Source organism: Electrona antarctica (assembly GCF_951216825.1).
Source record: "Electrona antarctica genome assembly, chromosome: 11".
In the NCBI taxonomy this organism is placed as follows: Eukaryota; Metazoa; Chordata; class Actinopteri; order Myctophiformes; family Myctophidae; genus Electrona; species Electrona antarctica.
Window position 1 is genome coordinate 42,856,146 of NC_136792.1, and position 16,343 is coordinate 42,872,488.

Here is a 16,343-nt window from a genome sequence, read left to right on the forward strand (position 1 = left end):
CTGTGGCTCAGACAAGATTTACTTTTAAGAGCGGTGGCTGTCAGGGGAATGGACCATGCCATTTCTAATTCAAACAAATGTTGAACCGAGGTCAGGGAATTATCTCAGAGGCACAAGGTGTTTCAGATGAGTCGCGAGTGTTGAGTGTGAAGCATGATACTGAGAGAGAGAGAGAGAGAGAGAGAGAGAGAGAGAGAGAGAGAGAGAGAGAGAGAGAGAGAGAGAGAGAGAGAGAGAGGGAGGGAGGGAGAGAGAGAGAGGGAGGGAGGGAGAGAGAGAGAGAGAGAGAGAGGGAGAGAAGAGATAGAATGAGAGAGAGGAAGACAACGAGGGAGGTAAAGTAACAGAATAAAAGAGAAAGGGAATAAGCAGAAAGCAAAAGGTGTGAGAGGGATGCGGCGGAGAGCTTTTCGCTTTGGTAAATAAATAAACAAATACAGCGATGAATAAACAAATTGACAGATAAATCTCCAGCATCCATACCTGCATATCACCATCCCCATCAGACATGCAGGTATAGCTGCAGATCTTGTGGCCAATGGGGCAAAACATCTTCTAATTTCGCACAAGAGTGGTCAACGTTTCAGTCAGGACCGTAATCAGTGACACACACACACAGACACACGCACGCACGCACACACACACACACACACACACACACACACACAAACACACACGCGCGCACGCACGCACACAGCCTAGGGGGTGCGGGTATGCCACGACTGATGTAGCCAGATACTAAATTACAAATATTCAGGAAGAAATGCCATAGATACGAGTGAAATTGTACGTGCAAATATTTACACTGTACAATTTGTTTGTTCAGGGTCTGTGCCAGGTGTTGGGTTTGCCACACCTATAGGCCTATATATAGGCAGACACCTTAGGGTTTAATATATAGGCTACTATAAGGCACACACGCACGCACGCACGCAGTGCACGCAGGGGCGGCGGTGGCTCAGGGGCAGAGTGGCTGGATGGCAACCGCAAGGTTGCCAGTTCGAACCCGGGCTTCCCCAGAGTTAGTGTCCTTGAGCAAGACACTGAACCCCTAATTGCTGCTGCTGGTTAATGCCTTGCATGCAGGTTTCAGCTGCCATCGGTGTGTGGGTGAATGTAATGCACATCTATGTAAAGTAAAATATAAATTTACCATTTCACACACACACACACACACACACACACACACACACACACACACACACACTTCAGTGACAAGTGACAACATTAGGTTACAGGAAGTTCAATTGTCACCATGATTAAAGCCTTCCCGTTACATCATGCACGTTTGTTTCTACTGTTCTTGTTCTAGGAAGAGAGAGAGAGACGACTGGAAATAAACAATAATCTTTTCTAACTGAGCTATAGACTATATGCATGCATAGCTATGATAATAGGTAATCCTCATTTCTAGAAGCTGGACGCAGGAAAGGATAGCTGCATGCGTAGCATAGGCTTCAATAATCCTATATCCAGCGGCATATTAACACAGAAAGGCATGTGCAATTCCAATGCATGCAGTCATATTTATATTGTTAAACCTTCACACCTGGCTGTTCGCACACGGAGCATGCAGCCATGCATGCGACCCTACGGGAGGAAGAGGAAGATCATGAAACTCCACATAGGATAAATCCCTGTGCGGTTTTGAGTGGATCACCGTGCGAGGGAGGGACTATAGCAGCGCCGTGCATAATATTCCTTCCCCTTTGGTGTGGACTCGATGAGAGCCAGGTACAGACGGACAGCATCACAGCACCACCGACAAGCTGTCACAAACTATACCGAGCGCCGCCACTCGTACAGGAAACTTCACTGACCAGCGTCGGTAAGTTGTTCAGCCCTTTTTACGTGTAACTTTTGAAAGATGAATGTTAGTGTTAAAATAAAAAATAAAAATAAAACATGGACATGTATATTCATATTGTATCCTTCTGTCGCAAATTATAAACTATCTGGGTCTGGGCTGCTATCGTTCCGAGACATGTACGTTTATATTGATGCATTTGAAGTTGGGACTTTAACAATAAAGCCTGAAGCGCTTTTTTTGAATGAGATGCGTGTTTCTTTCTTAAGCCCGAGTCGGGCTTTATTCATTTTTAGGATAGATTCATTCATTACATAGCCCGTGCTACATATGTTTTCTATTTTGAACAAAACTTTTTGAATGGGCAATCGTTAATCATTTTTTCGTTTAAATTTAGGCTACTTGTTTTCCAATTTCTAACTGCTATATTTCACATACAGGGTTGGGCTATCCTACGCTGTAGCCCATTATTAATTATTATAGGCTACATTCATTGATTCGTTCAATAAACAAAAACAAAAAAAGCATTGAAAGGCGAATAAACTGCATTCCGCTAATGAACGTTATTGCACTTGCATGCAGGCTACAGTATGGGTGCTGAAATAAGATGGTCTGTGAATCTGCAGTCTTTGTGTTTTAAAGGCTAAAGCTTCCACAACTTGCTTGGCATATGAATATAGTATGTTTGGGTCCGGGATCAGTATGCAACATGTCATTGCCCACAACTTAATCCCCTGTAGGCTACTGCACATTCGTTGCTTGTCTCTCTGTTGATGCTGGACTGGTGCTGGTAAACAAATGCTTTAGAGATAAGAAACGTGAGTGGGAGAGGAAGGAGAGGAGGAGGAAGAGGAGGAGGATCGAGGAGGAGGAAAAGGAGGAGGAAAGGAGGAGTGAAGAGTAAGAGGGATTATAGATAGTATGAGGAGGATGAAGGCAGCTCACACTGAGAAGGAGAGAACAAGGGAAGGAGGGGATGGGAGGGGAGGGGAGGGGAGGGGAGGGGAGGGGAGGGGAGGGGTGAGGAGAGGAGAGCTAAAGGGAAATAGGAAGAGAGAGAGGTAACTGGAAGAATCTCCAGCTGGCAAGTTTCTGAATGCACCGACTTGATTGAGCCGGACCTTCAAGGGTCAATCTTTACACCAGTGGTTTTCAACCCTTTTCACATCAACGTCCATTATTTATTAGGCATTTGAACCACGGACCACCATTTCATGAGATTTAGCCTCTCAGACCCAAAGCGTAGAATATTTTGTTGTCGTTGGATAAGATTTTGTCCACAATTCCATGCTGTATTGATCATAGCCATAGGAGAGATAACCGGCAAACGATAAAAATAACAATTCTTCTACATTCTCTTATTGTGGAGACTTGACTGACTGCATGATAAATTAAGTAATGCCGATGTTTAACAATGATCTAACTCTTGAAAGCATAAAATGAAACCAAATGGACCCGTACAGGTCCATTTGGTTTCATTTTACGCTATCAAGAGTTAAAGATAAGGGTCCATTTGGTTACCAACTCTCCATCATTTAGATGGGGACCACCTGGAACCCCATCAAGGACCATGGTTGAAAACCACGGGTTTACACCCTTTAGAGCAGTGGTTCCCAAAGTGGGGTCCGGGGACCCCCAGGGGTCCTTGAGGGAGTTCCAGGGGGTCCCCAGCTAAATGATAGTTTGGAACCCAATGGACCCTTATGGATCTGTAACTCTGAGAGTGTACAAATGGAACCAAATGGACCCTAACGGGTCCATTTGATTCCATTTGTACACTCTCAGAGTTAAATTAACATTGATTTTACAATATACATTGGGGGTCCCAGAGATAGAAATGCCATTAAATGGGGGGGGGGGGGGGTCCGTAGACTAATGCATGTCAAACTGGGGGTCCTTGATATGAAAAAGTTTGGGAACCACTGCTTTAGAGACTTACATTGACACAGAGCATTTAGACATCAGACACGCATCACTGGTTTACAGGTGCAGAGAAGTGCGACATTCATTTTTGCGTATAAAGCTCCGTCATTTTGGTTGTTTTCCAGGTAAAGCGAGAAGAAGAAAATGGAGGGGGAGGAGAGGGAGAGCAGGCACAATTAAAACAAAATCACACGTGAAAAAAGCATTTCAAACGGAACACACAGGCATAGCTATTATTATTCTATTAGGCTACAAATTAGACTACACGTTTGACACAACAAGATGTTTTAGTCACATTCATTCTTAACTGATGAATTCACCACTGCAAAAAAAAAATGAATACAAAAAATGTAATGCAGAAAATAAATTTGTAGTCTGTCTGTCTGTCTGTCTGTCTGTCTGTCTGTCTGTCTGTCTGTCTGTCTGTCTGTCTGTCTGTCTGTCTGTCTGTCTGTCTGTCTGTCTGTCTGTCTGTGTATCCTTCATTCACTCGCTTGCTATCTTTCCTACCCTTGATCACCCCCCCCCCCATTCTCTCCTATCCCCCCCACCTCCTAAACTCACCCACACAGATTCTTTGCAAACGTATACCTTTGTTTCACATTTACACACACATGCGAGTGTAAACAGTATATGACAGATGGGCGTGTGTGTGTGTGTGTGCGTGTGTGTGTGTGCGTGTGCGTGTGCGTGTGTGTGTGTGTGTGTGTGTGTGCGCTGATCCGTTTGGCAGGCCCTGCTCCCTCAGTCCAGTGATGAGTTACTACGTGGATCCAGTTTCTTCCTACCCGACCCTTCACCCCTGTGACCGTCTGGGTGCAGTGGTAAGACCTCCCTCGTAAATCACCCCCATGTTAACAGCTACCTACCACACTCACTGCCCGCCTAGGAGTGTGCCTCTATCTCTATATCTGTCTCTGTGTGTGTGTGTGTGTGTGTGTGTGTGTGTGTGTGTGTGTGTGTGTGTGTGTGTGTGTGTGTGTGTGTGTGTGTGTGTGTGTGAGAGTATATGTGCGTGCGTGCACGCGCGAGAGAGAGATTTGAGTATTAGCAACCGCCCATGGATTTCATAACCATGTGGAAACACACAATTTCCCTATTCGGATTACGTGGACATCCAAATGTTGCATCTAAAAATGCCTTTGCACACGTTGTTATTTAAGATTTCATAGAAAATTAGGAAACAACCGTTGAGCGGGAATATACTTTCTTCTTGGGCAGTACTGTGTTGCAGTTGCGTGGTTGCACAATCGCCTAGCGCAAAGACAAAGAAAAAGACAAAAAAGATGCACTTCCCTTTTGGTAAAGCGAAATGGTAAATATTCAGACGTGCGGCCTCCGACCAATCACCACTAACTGACCGAATCAATTTAGTGTCACACCGTCCCTCCTCAATAACACTTAACAGTAACACCTCCCCGGCGCAGCAGCCACACAGCAGCACTGTAGTGTAGACGGTGAGCGAGGCTCCTAACTCATTAAGACCGGAGACCAGATTCTACAAATGTCTTCTAAGACTGTGTTATGAAAATCCCTATGTTCCTATATCAGTGGTGCTCAAACTATTTCATGTCCAGGACCCCAGAATGATATTTATTTGGCCGCGGACCCCCATCTGAAAATATTTTCAGCAGCAAAGATTTGAGTTAAAAATGTTCGCTGTGAAAGAATATTCAAAGATTTGCGACACATTTTCACGATTTTTTCAACAGCTAGTTAAAGTGGTTAATAGCTATAAGGTAGACACAGATGTGTCCTCAGGTCTAAATGTGCTAACTCCGCCAAAATGAACCAGAGCCAGAGAGTTGGGGACATTGGGATTCCTGGCAGGTGAGCCATCTGAAGAGGTAAAGGGTAGAAATGTCTCCATTTGTATGCAGAGCGGCCAGTGCATTAGAGAGAGAAGCCGAGGTTATATGCAAATGGGGGGCCCCCCACCTGGCCCTGATACAAAACATAGCGGGATGCGGCTCCCGGCATCCCTAATTGGCTCAGGTGGTGGGGCTCGCCTTCGAAATTGAGATGACTGTATATCGGGGCAGACGTGGTCAAAAAGGTGAACCAGGGTCACAACGCTAGCACTATTCTTCCGAATTTACATGAATTAACGGAGATGGAAAACAGTGCAGAGCGCTGTGATTTTGTTTTGTTTTTCTATCCCTTATACTCTCCTGTGAATTTCAATGTACTTCTCGTTCTGTACTTGTTGAAGATTATTCTGTGGAAATAAAGATCTCAGTCCACCAGACAAATGATAGTCACAATGTGTCTTGGAGTCGGATTTGGCCCCACAGTTACATGTTACATGTATGTTACATAAGCGTATATTCCGTATGCTATAACTCATATTCGGACCTTTTTCTGTCGTTCTTTGTCTAAATAGTTGTAGTTTGTAAGTTCAAAGTAAACCATTCGACTTGTAGAAGTTCAAAAGTGTGTACAGCCTATTAGTATTTTATACTTAATCGTTCAGCAAAATAACTACATTTCTGTGAGAATCAAGATTAAATGATCAATAGTCTACAGTAGCCTATGTTCATTTCCCAAATCCGTCAGTACTTTTCTACATTTAAAGTGGATGAATCAAAGCATAGTGGTTTCACAAAACTATGAACACATATCCATGTTATCGGCACAATCTGCCTTTAAAATTACAGCATCCATCCATCCATGCCCCTGGCCCCTCCCTGTCTATCTCCTCTCCCATGCTGATGGGACTGATAGGGGGCTTGCAGCAGACTATAGGGTATCCCTGGAGAACCCAGCGCATATAGGGCCTCTCTCCAGATGCCCTGGTGGTCATGTTAGCTGGTCATAAAGCACGGTGGCTGCTGATAAGCGTGGCAGGGTTTAAACGTAGCCTTCTTATCGTATGTCAGTCTGTCAGTAAGTCAGTGAATCAGTCAGTGAATCAATCAGTAGACTTAACCCACAAGCTGGTCAAACAGTTTGCTAGTTTATCCCTGTCTGTCAGGTCCATTATCTGTCAGTAATCCAGTATTCTTTTGAAAATTAAACAAATGTCCGCAAGTCATGCTGTACTGTCTCTAAGTCAGGTAAAATAGAAACCACTGTCAGGTGATTGCGTGGCTACTTTATGTTTTAGTTTTACGCTTTAGCATTTGCAGTCAGTTCATATAGTCTATACTCACTCTATAGTAATATATCAATATCTAAAGACTGTCTCTCAGCTCACTAACAAAGAAATACAAAATAGGTTTTCATATTTTCTCAGAAGCACTATGTTAGATATGGTCTGGAGTAGTGGACAGGTGTGATAACATGCAGGTGTATTGTTCCCATTGAGTTGTGTGTCTCCAGGTGTATGTGTATTGAGAGAGAGCATTCATAGGGGATGTTGATGACAGCTTAACTGTTACATGAATGGCTGTGTGATGTCAAAGGCTTACTGAGCAATCAGATCCATGTAGAGTGAAATAATCAATTTGTTTGAAATAATGATATGTGGAAGAGAGATTGTATTTGAAATTTGCTTTCAGTTAAATGAGTATTTTCTCAAACTAACGTCACATTATAACAGTCAACATTTTGATAGAATCCAAGCTTAAACAATGTGGTTGTTTACGCCATAAACAACCACATTGTTTAAGCTTAAATTGAGCAGGGGGTTGTTGTGAGAGATATTCTCACTGCCTGTTCACATACATTTTATTTTTAATCAGAAATGCAATATCTATTGAGATTTATATGTTTGTTTTCAGGGGAGTGTCTGGCTTTCGGCTCGCTATTCTATCGCTTGTATCCACACAGAATGTCCAATCTCTCCCTGCGTGCTGCTCTCAAGTGCTGACTTTAGACTTCCAGCCTTGCTGTGAGCAACCACACATGTGGACGTTGCTGTGATAAGCAGCATAAAACAACATGGCAAAGACTGAATGAGACACATTTAGCTGCCGGGTTTATCTTCACCGAAAAAACTAAACAAAAACGTTACTGACGAGAAACAGCCAAGGTTCAGGTAGGAGTGAAGGTTAAACTGTAAATTAAATGTTTTGGAGGGTTACTTTTTGGTTAATTATTTTTGCTCTTATTTTAATTATTATCTATATTTTAATAACTTCTCTTATTTTAATTTTAAGATTGTTCTATTGCTTTTACTAACTTCAAACACAGTCAGCCGAGGATGGGAACAGACTTGCAGGATTGTATTGCATTTTATTTATTCGATGTTATGATTAAAGGACAAACACATGGTACGGTACATACTTCTCAGAAAAGGATAAAAGAAAAAGATAAAGCACATTCAAGTCAGCGACTTATTTGCATTGTCGTTCTTGAATTTGGACAAACACTGAACCACATGAAAAATGCTTAATTTCTCTTTTCAATAATAATTTACACTGAAAACATTTTAAAATAATGTAAAGTACTGAAAATGACCAAGGAGAGTGCCTTCAATTTGTCTTTTAATAGAGGGTATGTGTGTGACATCATCATTGTACCCGGAAGTTATGCGGGAACGCCTACTGAGTGGCATCCTATCTGGTTACATGGTGGTGAAAATTAGCACATGTGCTAACACACTGTAAACATTTGCATCTGCAAATTGTACAACTGTGCAATGAACAATGTAATTGTTATGTCCATATCAAATAAATACAAATTTGAATTAGAATCTGACATTAACCCATTTTGGGCGGGATCCCCTTTTGGTGTTTTAACTAAGCATTATGCTATACTTTAGCTATTGAAAAATAGCAGATCTACAAGCTCATAGCGCGCCACCGAGTGGCGCGCTACGAGCTTGTAGGTCTGCTATTTTTGAAAAATCGTAAAAATGCGGCACAAATCTTTGAATATATATTCTTTCAGAGCGAACGTTTTTTTTATTTCGACGTCAGGCCTAAATGGGTTAAACTCTCTTTGCCACTCACTTTGCCACTTGATTTGCCACTCACTTTATGCATTCGCATACCCTCAATGCCTCTATTATACACACTGAAATGATCCAATGCTTGGCCCTTCACTTCACCTGACACCTCTTGTGTTCTGTTTGACTCCAGAGGCACAGTGGAGGGCTGGCGGTGGGCCCTCAGACCCACCTCCTCCACCCAGGGGTGGTCCACCCACAGCAGCAGTACTACCCTTCCCAGCCCGTCTACCCACCACAGGACGTACCCCTCCAGGAGGTGCCCAATGGACACGACCACTGCCCAACAGGTGAGACAATAGGTCAGGGAGGCGACCCTGTTCTCTGCCCCACAAAGGAGGAAGGAGCACCGCGGCTTGTGATTGGGTGAGACGGGCTGTCAGTGGGGTAGGGAGCGCTCCGCTGTGTTCATTGTTCATTGGGGGACGAGGATTTACTATTCTATGCCTATCGTGTCGCAACTCGGACAGGGCTGAGTCAAGTGAACTTTGCAACGTTCGATGCGGCAACTCGCTCGCTCTAGCTCGCTCTGTGGTGTCTCTCGTGGCTCAAGTTCGCTTGAGACGGCGCCCCTCCGCCGCGGTCTAAAACTATAGGGCAAAAGTCCCTCCCTTGGTGGGGCAGAACACTATGTCGAGGTCAGAGGAAGGTGAATGAGAAACGTTTCCTCCACTTCCTCAGCAGCTGATGCCAAGGTGCTCTTCAGAAAGGCACTTAATCCCCCTTTTACCAGTAAATGGTATTCATGTACTGTGTGCGTACACATTCACTGAATTGAGTATGGAGGACCCCAATGGAAACAAGCCATTAGGCTTTCTTGGGTTTAAATCCTTTAAGACTATTTAATTAATCTTTCCTGTGCTTTTTTCTGCAAACTTAACTTATAAAGTAAACACTGTCGTGTACAGCATTAGAAGCAGTGTCTTGTGTCAACTTTCTCTGGATGGTTGAAAAGAGAACCGCATCTTAATAAATAAAACGTTACCAGTACAGTAAATGGTGCAGTGCATACTTAGTGTGCATACAAAAATAAAATAAAAAAGGGGTGAAAGTAATCTTTGGAAAACCATTTTCAGCAGAGTGCTTCATCAAGTCATGTAATATGTCTTATAAAATACATTTTCACAAAATGCCCTCTAACCATCAACCCCCTCCTCCCCTGTCCTGGCTTTGAGCCAGCCGGCCAATCAATCAACAGTTGGAACTGATTAAGAAAGGACCCCAAAAACAAAGTCTTAATCTGAGGCATACTTACATTTTACACTATAGGACCCCACATTTTCCAGGCCTGCTTTGTTCTGTTCATTCTTTGTTCTTTATTATATCCTTCTGTTCAAAGTATAGTTGAGGGCTGCTTATTCAGTGTTGGAAAGACACGCATGACACCTCAATGTCTTCAATGCTGCTGTCATTCTGTACTTTACAATGGCCAATTACGTACAGGAATAGAAGGCGCAAGCAAGCCGACACGCGTTGGTGTTCTTTAATGTTTGTAGCCCATATTTAAATAAAGGCCTTTTTACTTACACACCCACCTTGAGTGCCTGGACTTGGATTTGTATGCCTTTGTGGCATATTTCTTTCCTCTCTCTCTCTCTGAACATTATTCCCTTTCATGAGCACCGGTGGATAAAGCCAGGGATACCAGTAGCGCTCGTGCAGTTTCTTCTTTCTACACAGGAATAATTTGTTGAAAATGGCAACAGAAAACACGGATCAAACGTTAAAAAAAAACCCACGGAGAGCAGTAGGTTGTTCATTGTGGAGGAATAGCTTAGAGAGAGCAAACAAAAGGCTGTGTGAACAGGAGTGATAAGTGGACTGTGAGTCACACATACATACACACAAACACTCACGTCCACGACTCCTTTGGCACTGACCCATTACAGTTGGCCCCTTCATTTCGGTCATTACAATACGAGCACGCACATGCAAGTATGTACACGGCACATATACGAGCAAACGCACACAAACACTCGTGCACACACGCACAATCTCTGTTTGGCCTGGGGTTGCATGTCCCCCCCCCAGGGATTATGGTGACGCTGACCCTGAGGGCGATGCCTTTACCAGATGCATCTCTCTCTCTCTCTCTCTCTCTCTCTCTCTCTCTCTCTTTCTCTCTCCTTCTCAAGGGACAGCACATGCCCAGCATTTTTCAGCCTCAAAGTTTCTTGCTCTTTCTCTTTCTCCACCCTCGATCTCCCCCTCTCCCCCCGTCTGTCTGTCTGCGTGCGTGCGTGCGTGCATGCACGTGTGTGTGAGCGTTTGTGTGCGTGCGTGCGTGTGCATGTGTCTCTCTTTTTCACTGTCTCTTCTCTCTCCTTTTTTTCTAAACAAGGTTTATTTTAAACTGGAACATTCCTTCCAGTGCGTTTGCTGAGCCCCCCCCCCCCCCCCCCCCCCCCCCCCACACACACACACACACACACACACACACACACACACAAACTGGTCTTGGAGAGTGATTGATGCTGGCGGTCTGGGACGCACGCCACGGGAGTGGGGTAGGGGTGCACCAGCTTTCCTCCGTCACCTCCCTCCTCGGGCTGGATGCAGGGGGCACAGCAGGGGGCCAGAGGGCGGCCATCTTTTTCCCAAGCCTCTGGCTTGGTCTCAGGGGAGACGGAAGGGACCAGTGTGTGTGTGTGTGTGGGCGTGTGTGTATGTGTGTGTGTGTGTGTGTGTGTGTGTGTGTGTGTGTGTGTGTGTGCGTGTGTGTGTGTGTAAGATTGTGTTTCTGTGTGCGTTTGTTCTGTTCTGTGTGCGTGCGTGCGTGCATTTGCATGCGTGCATGCGGATGTGTGTGTACTTGTAAGATTGTGCTTCTGTGTGTGTTAGTGTTTGTGTATCTGTCGCAATTTTTTAATCTAGATGTGCATTTCAAACCCCATCATGTGTGTTTGTTCTTTTCTGTTCTGTTTGTGTGTGAGTGTGCGTGCGTGCCGTGTGTGCGTGCGCGCACGTGTGTGTGTGTGTGTGCAAGCGATAGGGCTGGGATTTGATGGGATTTGCTGATGTTTGTTGCCAGAGACACACTCCTTTGGAGCCTTCACTTCATCGGTCCCAGCGCTTAGCCGTTGACATAAACATTGTCAAGTGGAAAAAAATGACCGGGAGTTGACCCGCCAACAACCACCCCCCATGTACCCCTCCCCCACGCCCCCTTTCCTCCTCCTCCTCCTCCAGCGGAGCAGCAGAGTGCTAGTCAACTGGCAGGTTTTAGAGCATCCCAGCGCCCACCTGTAGACATCATTACAGAGGTTTAGTTCCCCTTGTGGGGCCATCATGTGTGTAGCGTAGCGGCTAACAGGCCGGGGCAGCAGAAGGTGGTGTGTTTTTGCCTGATGTATACTTGGTTACGCATCGTGTCTCACACCGAGCATGGTGTCTGAATTAGTGATGCACCGAATATTCGGCCGCAGAAAAAATTCGGCAGTAAATGGCTAAAAATCCATTTTCGGCCTATTAGGTTTCGGCTCGAATAGGCAGAAAATATATCACCGAATAGTGTATGCAATTAATGCATTCAAAAGAGCTGAATAAATGTTTTATGAACCCATAATAGTGATTATTATTTAAGTTAAGTTTTGCCATAACCATTTCTTTTGCCATAAATCAGGTAGCTTTAAGGTACGGCCATGACAGCAATGGTAGGAAAAAAAATATATAATATTAATCATATTCGGATATTCGGTATTCAGTTTTCGGCCAACTGTTTCCTATATTCGGTATTCGGTTTCGGCCAAGAATTTCCCTTTCGGTGCATCCCTAGTCTGAATCTAAGCTCACAGCATGTGTTATGTGCTTTAGATCTGCTATTTTCGTTGCGAGACACCGCGGCACACTATAGTAAGTGTAAATTTAGGCCATACCATTTCATGGAGCTACAGTATGTGTGTCGTCTAACCTCAACACCAACCAGCCCAGTAACCTGTGGAACCCTCCCCATGCCCTGGAGGCGTGCCGACGTCCTAGCGGTCCAACACACAATAGTCCGACACCCTGCCCCTAACTTGGAGCAACCACAGGAGAATAGTGGTTCACCGCGATCAACATTCGATGTTGCGTAACAGTGGGACGTCATCGAAAATGTTCCCCCCCCTGTTTTGCCGGCGAGACCGGAAAATCTTAAAACGTTAATAACTCTTGATCTAAATCATCCAATTCTAAGAAAAGATCATGTCCCACTGCGGTCCCATCACCCATCGCGGTAGATGTAATCATACCTTCATACCTCCCGTTGTTGTCGATCGGCTCTAGGGTGTTTTGGCTACATTTAGCTGCTACAGCCACATCCGGGATAACATCGGGTCCGTCGGTAAAAGTGCTCCGCTATGATTTAATGGATTAAATAACCCCGGGCAATCAGAGTGTTAACCGGCCATGTATGTCGGAGCCTCGGGTGAGTCTTAACCGGCCGCGTATGCCAATCAGACTATTGGTACGTTGGATTAACGTATATGTCAATCTGAATTCCCCCTGTGTTGCAGTTATGCTCGAGCTTGTAACTAAAGAATTAAGCTCTACACTTAGATATCCAACCCCTTAACGTGACATGAACAAAATGTCGGCCAGTTGGCCATATTGGTCCCCTTGATACTCCCAGGAAAATGAACACTACTGATGTACTTGACCCCTGGGCCTGCCGCCTTTCCTATATCGACACCATTAGGCCAAAATATACAGTTGCACACAAGATATCTCAAAATCCAATAGGCAGATCGCCTTAAACCCCAGTGAGCATATTTACTATGCATGACGGACAAATCATACCTCCATTTTAATGACCCCTTGACTGATACCTGCTTCAGTGAATGTACAATATTGTATGTACTGTATATATTCCCCCCCACCCTCAACACACACACGCACGCACGCACGCACGCACGCACGCACGCACGCACGCACGCACACACACGCACGCACACACACACACACACACACACACACACACACACACACACACACACACACACACACACACACACACACACACACACACACACATGTGAGACCTGAGTGGTGTTGCATGTTAAAGGACACATGGTATGTTTGGCCTGTGGCGGACTGTCACACATAGCACTTCCTGACAACAGCCATGCCATGGAGGTGTTTACACTGAGCCAGCTCTAACTCTCCTCTCCTTGACACTAACCCCACCGGAGCTCATCATAAACGCCCACGCTCAAACATTAACTGTGTGTGTGTGTGTGTGTGTGCGCGCGCGTGCGTGCGTGTGTGTGTGCGTGCGTGCGCAAGTGCGTGCGTGGGCAAGTGCGTGTGCATGTACGTGTGTACTTGTATTACTATGCATGCAGGGCCAAATGTCCCCACAAGTGTAGTAGAATTTTGGAAACAGTGAGTTAAATTTTACTGGGCCTCATAAGATGAACAAATGGTTGTTTAATGGTTAAAAGAAGAAGACGAATTATGTTTACAATAGGAAAAGAATGAGGTTGGGGTTAGGGTTAAAGATATATCTGATTTGTAGTTGCGCGCCGGTGTCGCGCCTTGCATCGGAAATAGCGGCTCTACAATATGTTGCAGCGTGGATATTTTTGGTGCATGACACTGGCACGCAACTCTGTAAAACTCACGCATGTCTGGCCTGGGTAGCTCAGACAGTCGGTAGAGCGCTCGCTTTTGGGACCACAAGGTCATGGGTTCGATCCCGGGCACTGCCAACTTAGCGTATGAGTATCACGGCTTGAGTGCAGCAAGCAAATACTGGGAGCTGATGTTAGGTATACGGCTGATACCGACAATAAGCCACTCCCGACCTACTTATACTTATGCTTTATACATTTAGGGTTAAAACGGCATTGCGTGCGTGCGTGCGTGCGTGCGTGCGTGCGTGCGTGCGTGCGTGCGTGCGTGCGTGCGTGCGTGTTTGCACTTTGACTTTAGTTTTGTGTGTTAATTTTGTCCTCTGTGTCTTCTCTACTCTGTGTACTGCTGAATCACGTCATGTGTACAGTCTGCACATGCATGTGAATGGATACGTGCACTCACACAGACACACATCCTTCATTTAACATCCTGCAGTGATGCACGGCCCACATGTTCATTCATTAAATTCACACCCTACGCTGCTCTGGTATGTATTGTATTACAGTATCCTCTCATTCAGTAAAGTACAGCTTACGCACACACGCACGCACACACACACACACACACACACACACACACACACACACACACACACACACACACACACACACACACACACACACACACACACACACACACACACACACACACACACACACACACACACACACTCAATTCCCAGGCCCACTTGTGTGCTCACTACACACACACGCAAAGACACACGCACATCCACTCACTCCCAGGCGATTGTGAGCTCACTGTACATTTAAAACATGCGCTCCCATTTAGTACATGCAAACACAGCTGTGATCTGGCACTCAGGGACCATTGGCCTGTGTTTTATTTGATGTGATTTGACAGCTGGACAGTTGGAGGGGTGAGAGTTGGGGGGGAGGGGGGGGCGTACAGAGGAGGAGTCTGGAGGGTGGGAGTGGGGGGAGCGGCCTCACATCTTGAGGAGTAGGCAAGGGAAAAGGAGTTAGGAAAGGGGCTGGTGCTGGGAGGAGGATAGAAAAGGAGGGTTTAGGCCGGGTGGAGGGGGTTCTGAGATGTGGAGAACTTTGGGGGTTGGCGGGGGTTGGGGTGGGGGTGGGCTAAGGGGGTGGGGTTTGCCTCTGATGGGGGGGCACGTCCTCACGGGCCCGGGCCCATTTTTTATTTCTAAAAGTAAACAGGCGGCCTGCGGGGGTCCGGGGGGTTATGGGAAAAGAGGAAACAGCGATGCTAATCAGGCCGGCGCACACTTCCCCCCTCCGACAGTAAAACAAAACAAGACGGGAAGAGACGGAAAAGCGACAGACGGCTCTGGAGGAGTGGGCCGCACAGCGCACTGCCACCACACACACACACACACACACACACACACACACACACACACACACACACACACACACACACACACACACACACACACACACACACACACACACACACACACACACACACAGCCACATTTAAAGTTCATTTAACTCTGAGAGTGTAAGAATGGACTCTTAAATCTCGGAGTTAAAAGAACACTGAGGATTGTACTACTGGGATGTTAGATTATTAGACAGGGGGTCAGAGGATTTACAGTATATTATGCATTTCCAAGTTGGGTGTTTTAAGAAGCCTGTGATTGAATCTTTATAGAACACTCACTCCGGGATTTATTATTAGGAGACCATATCATTATTGATGAGAACAAAAAACAAATAGCCATGACTAAACCTTGGAATGATTGTGATCCTTTATGTGGAAGGCTCCAATCAAAACTAATGTTTCTGGTATTATTTTGATACTCGTTCAAAATCTCAGATAATCTCAGACTATTTGTTTTGATCAATGAGTTATGATTTGACATGAGCCCGTCAACTTATCTCATTTTAACTTTGAAATATCTCAGCATTCTTGTGTGGCATTGCCACACAAGTCACCAGTTCTACAGAAGTGACTCATTGCTGTTAGCGCTAAAGAACACATGGTTCTGAATCTGATGTCCGTGCAATCAGTCCGTCCACTGATGATGCAACATGCAGATTCTGGGAAAAGGTGGAGTTTTAGGACTATTGTTTCCAAGTATATTACAAGCTTAGTAATATCCACACATTCTTAATTACAGGCTATAAC

General features: G+C 45.2%; 1 protein-coding gene across 2 annotated transcripts in view; it reads left to right on the plus strand.

Moving 5' to 3' along the window:
• Positions 1-1,806: 1,806 nt before the first annotated feature.
• ets1 (v-ets avian erythroblastosis virus E26 oncogene homolog 1) overlaps positions 1,807-16,343 on the plus strand; it is a 61,284-nt gene continuing 46,747 nt past the window's right edge. For both annotated transcript variants that reach the window (XM_079513613.1, XM_079513614.1), the window contains exons 1-3: positions 1,807-1,828; positions 4,464-4,554; positions 8,755-8,911. In XM_079513613.1, the coding sequence (XP_079369739.1) occupies positions 4,486-4,554; positions 8,755-8,911 (226 nt within the window). In that variant the 5' untranslated portion in view covers positions 1,807-1,828; positions 4,464-4,485. The remainder of the gene's footprint in view (positions 1,829-4,463; positions 4,555-8,754; positions 8,912-16,343) is intronic.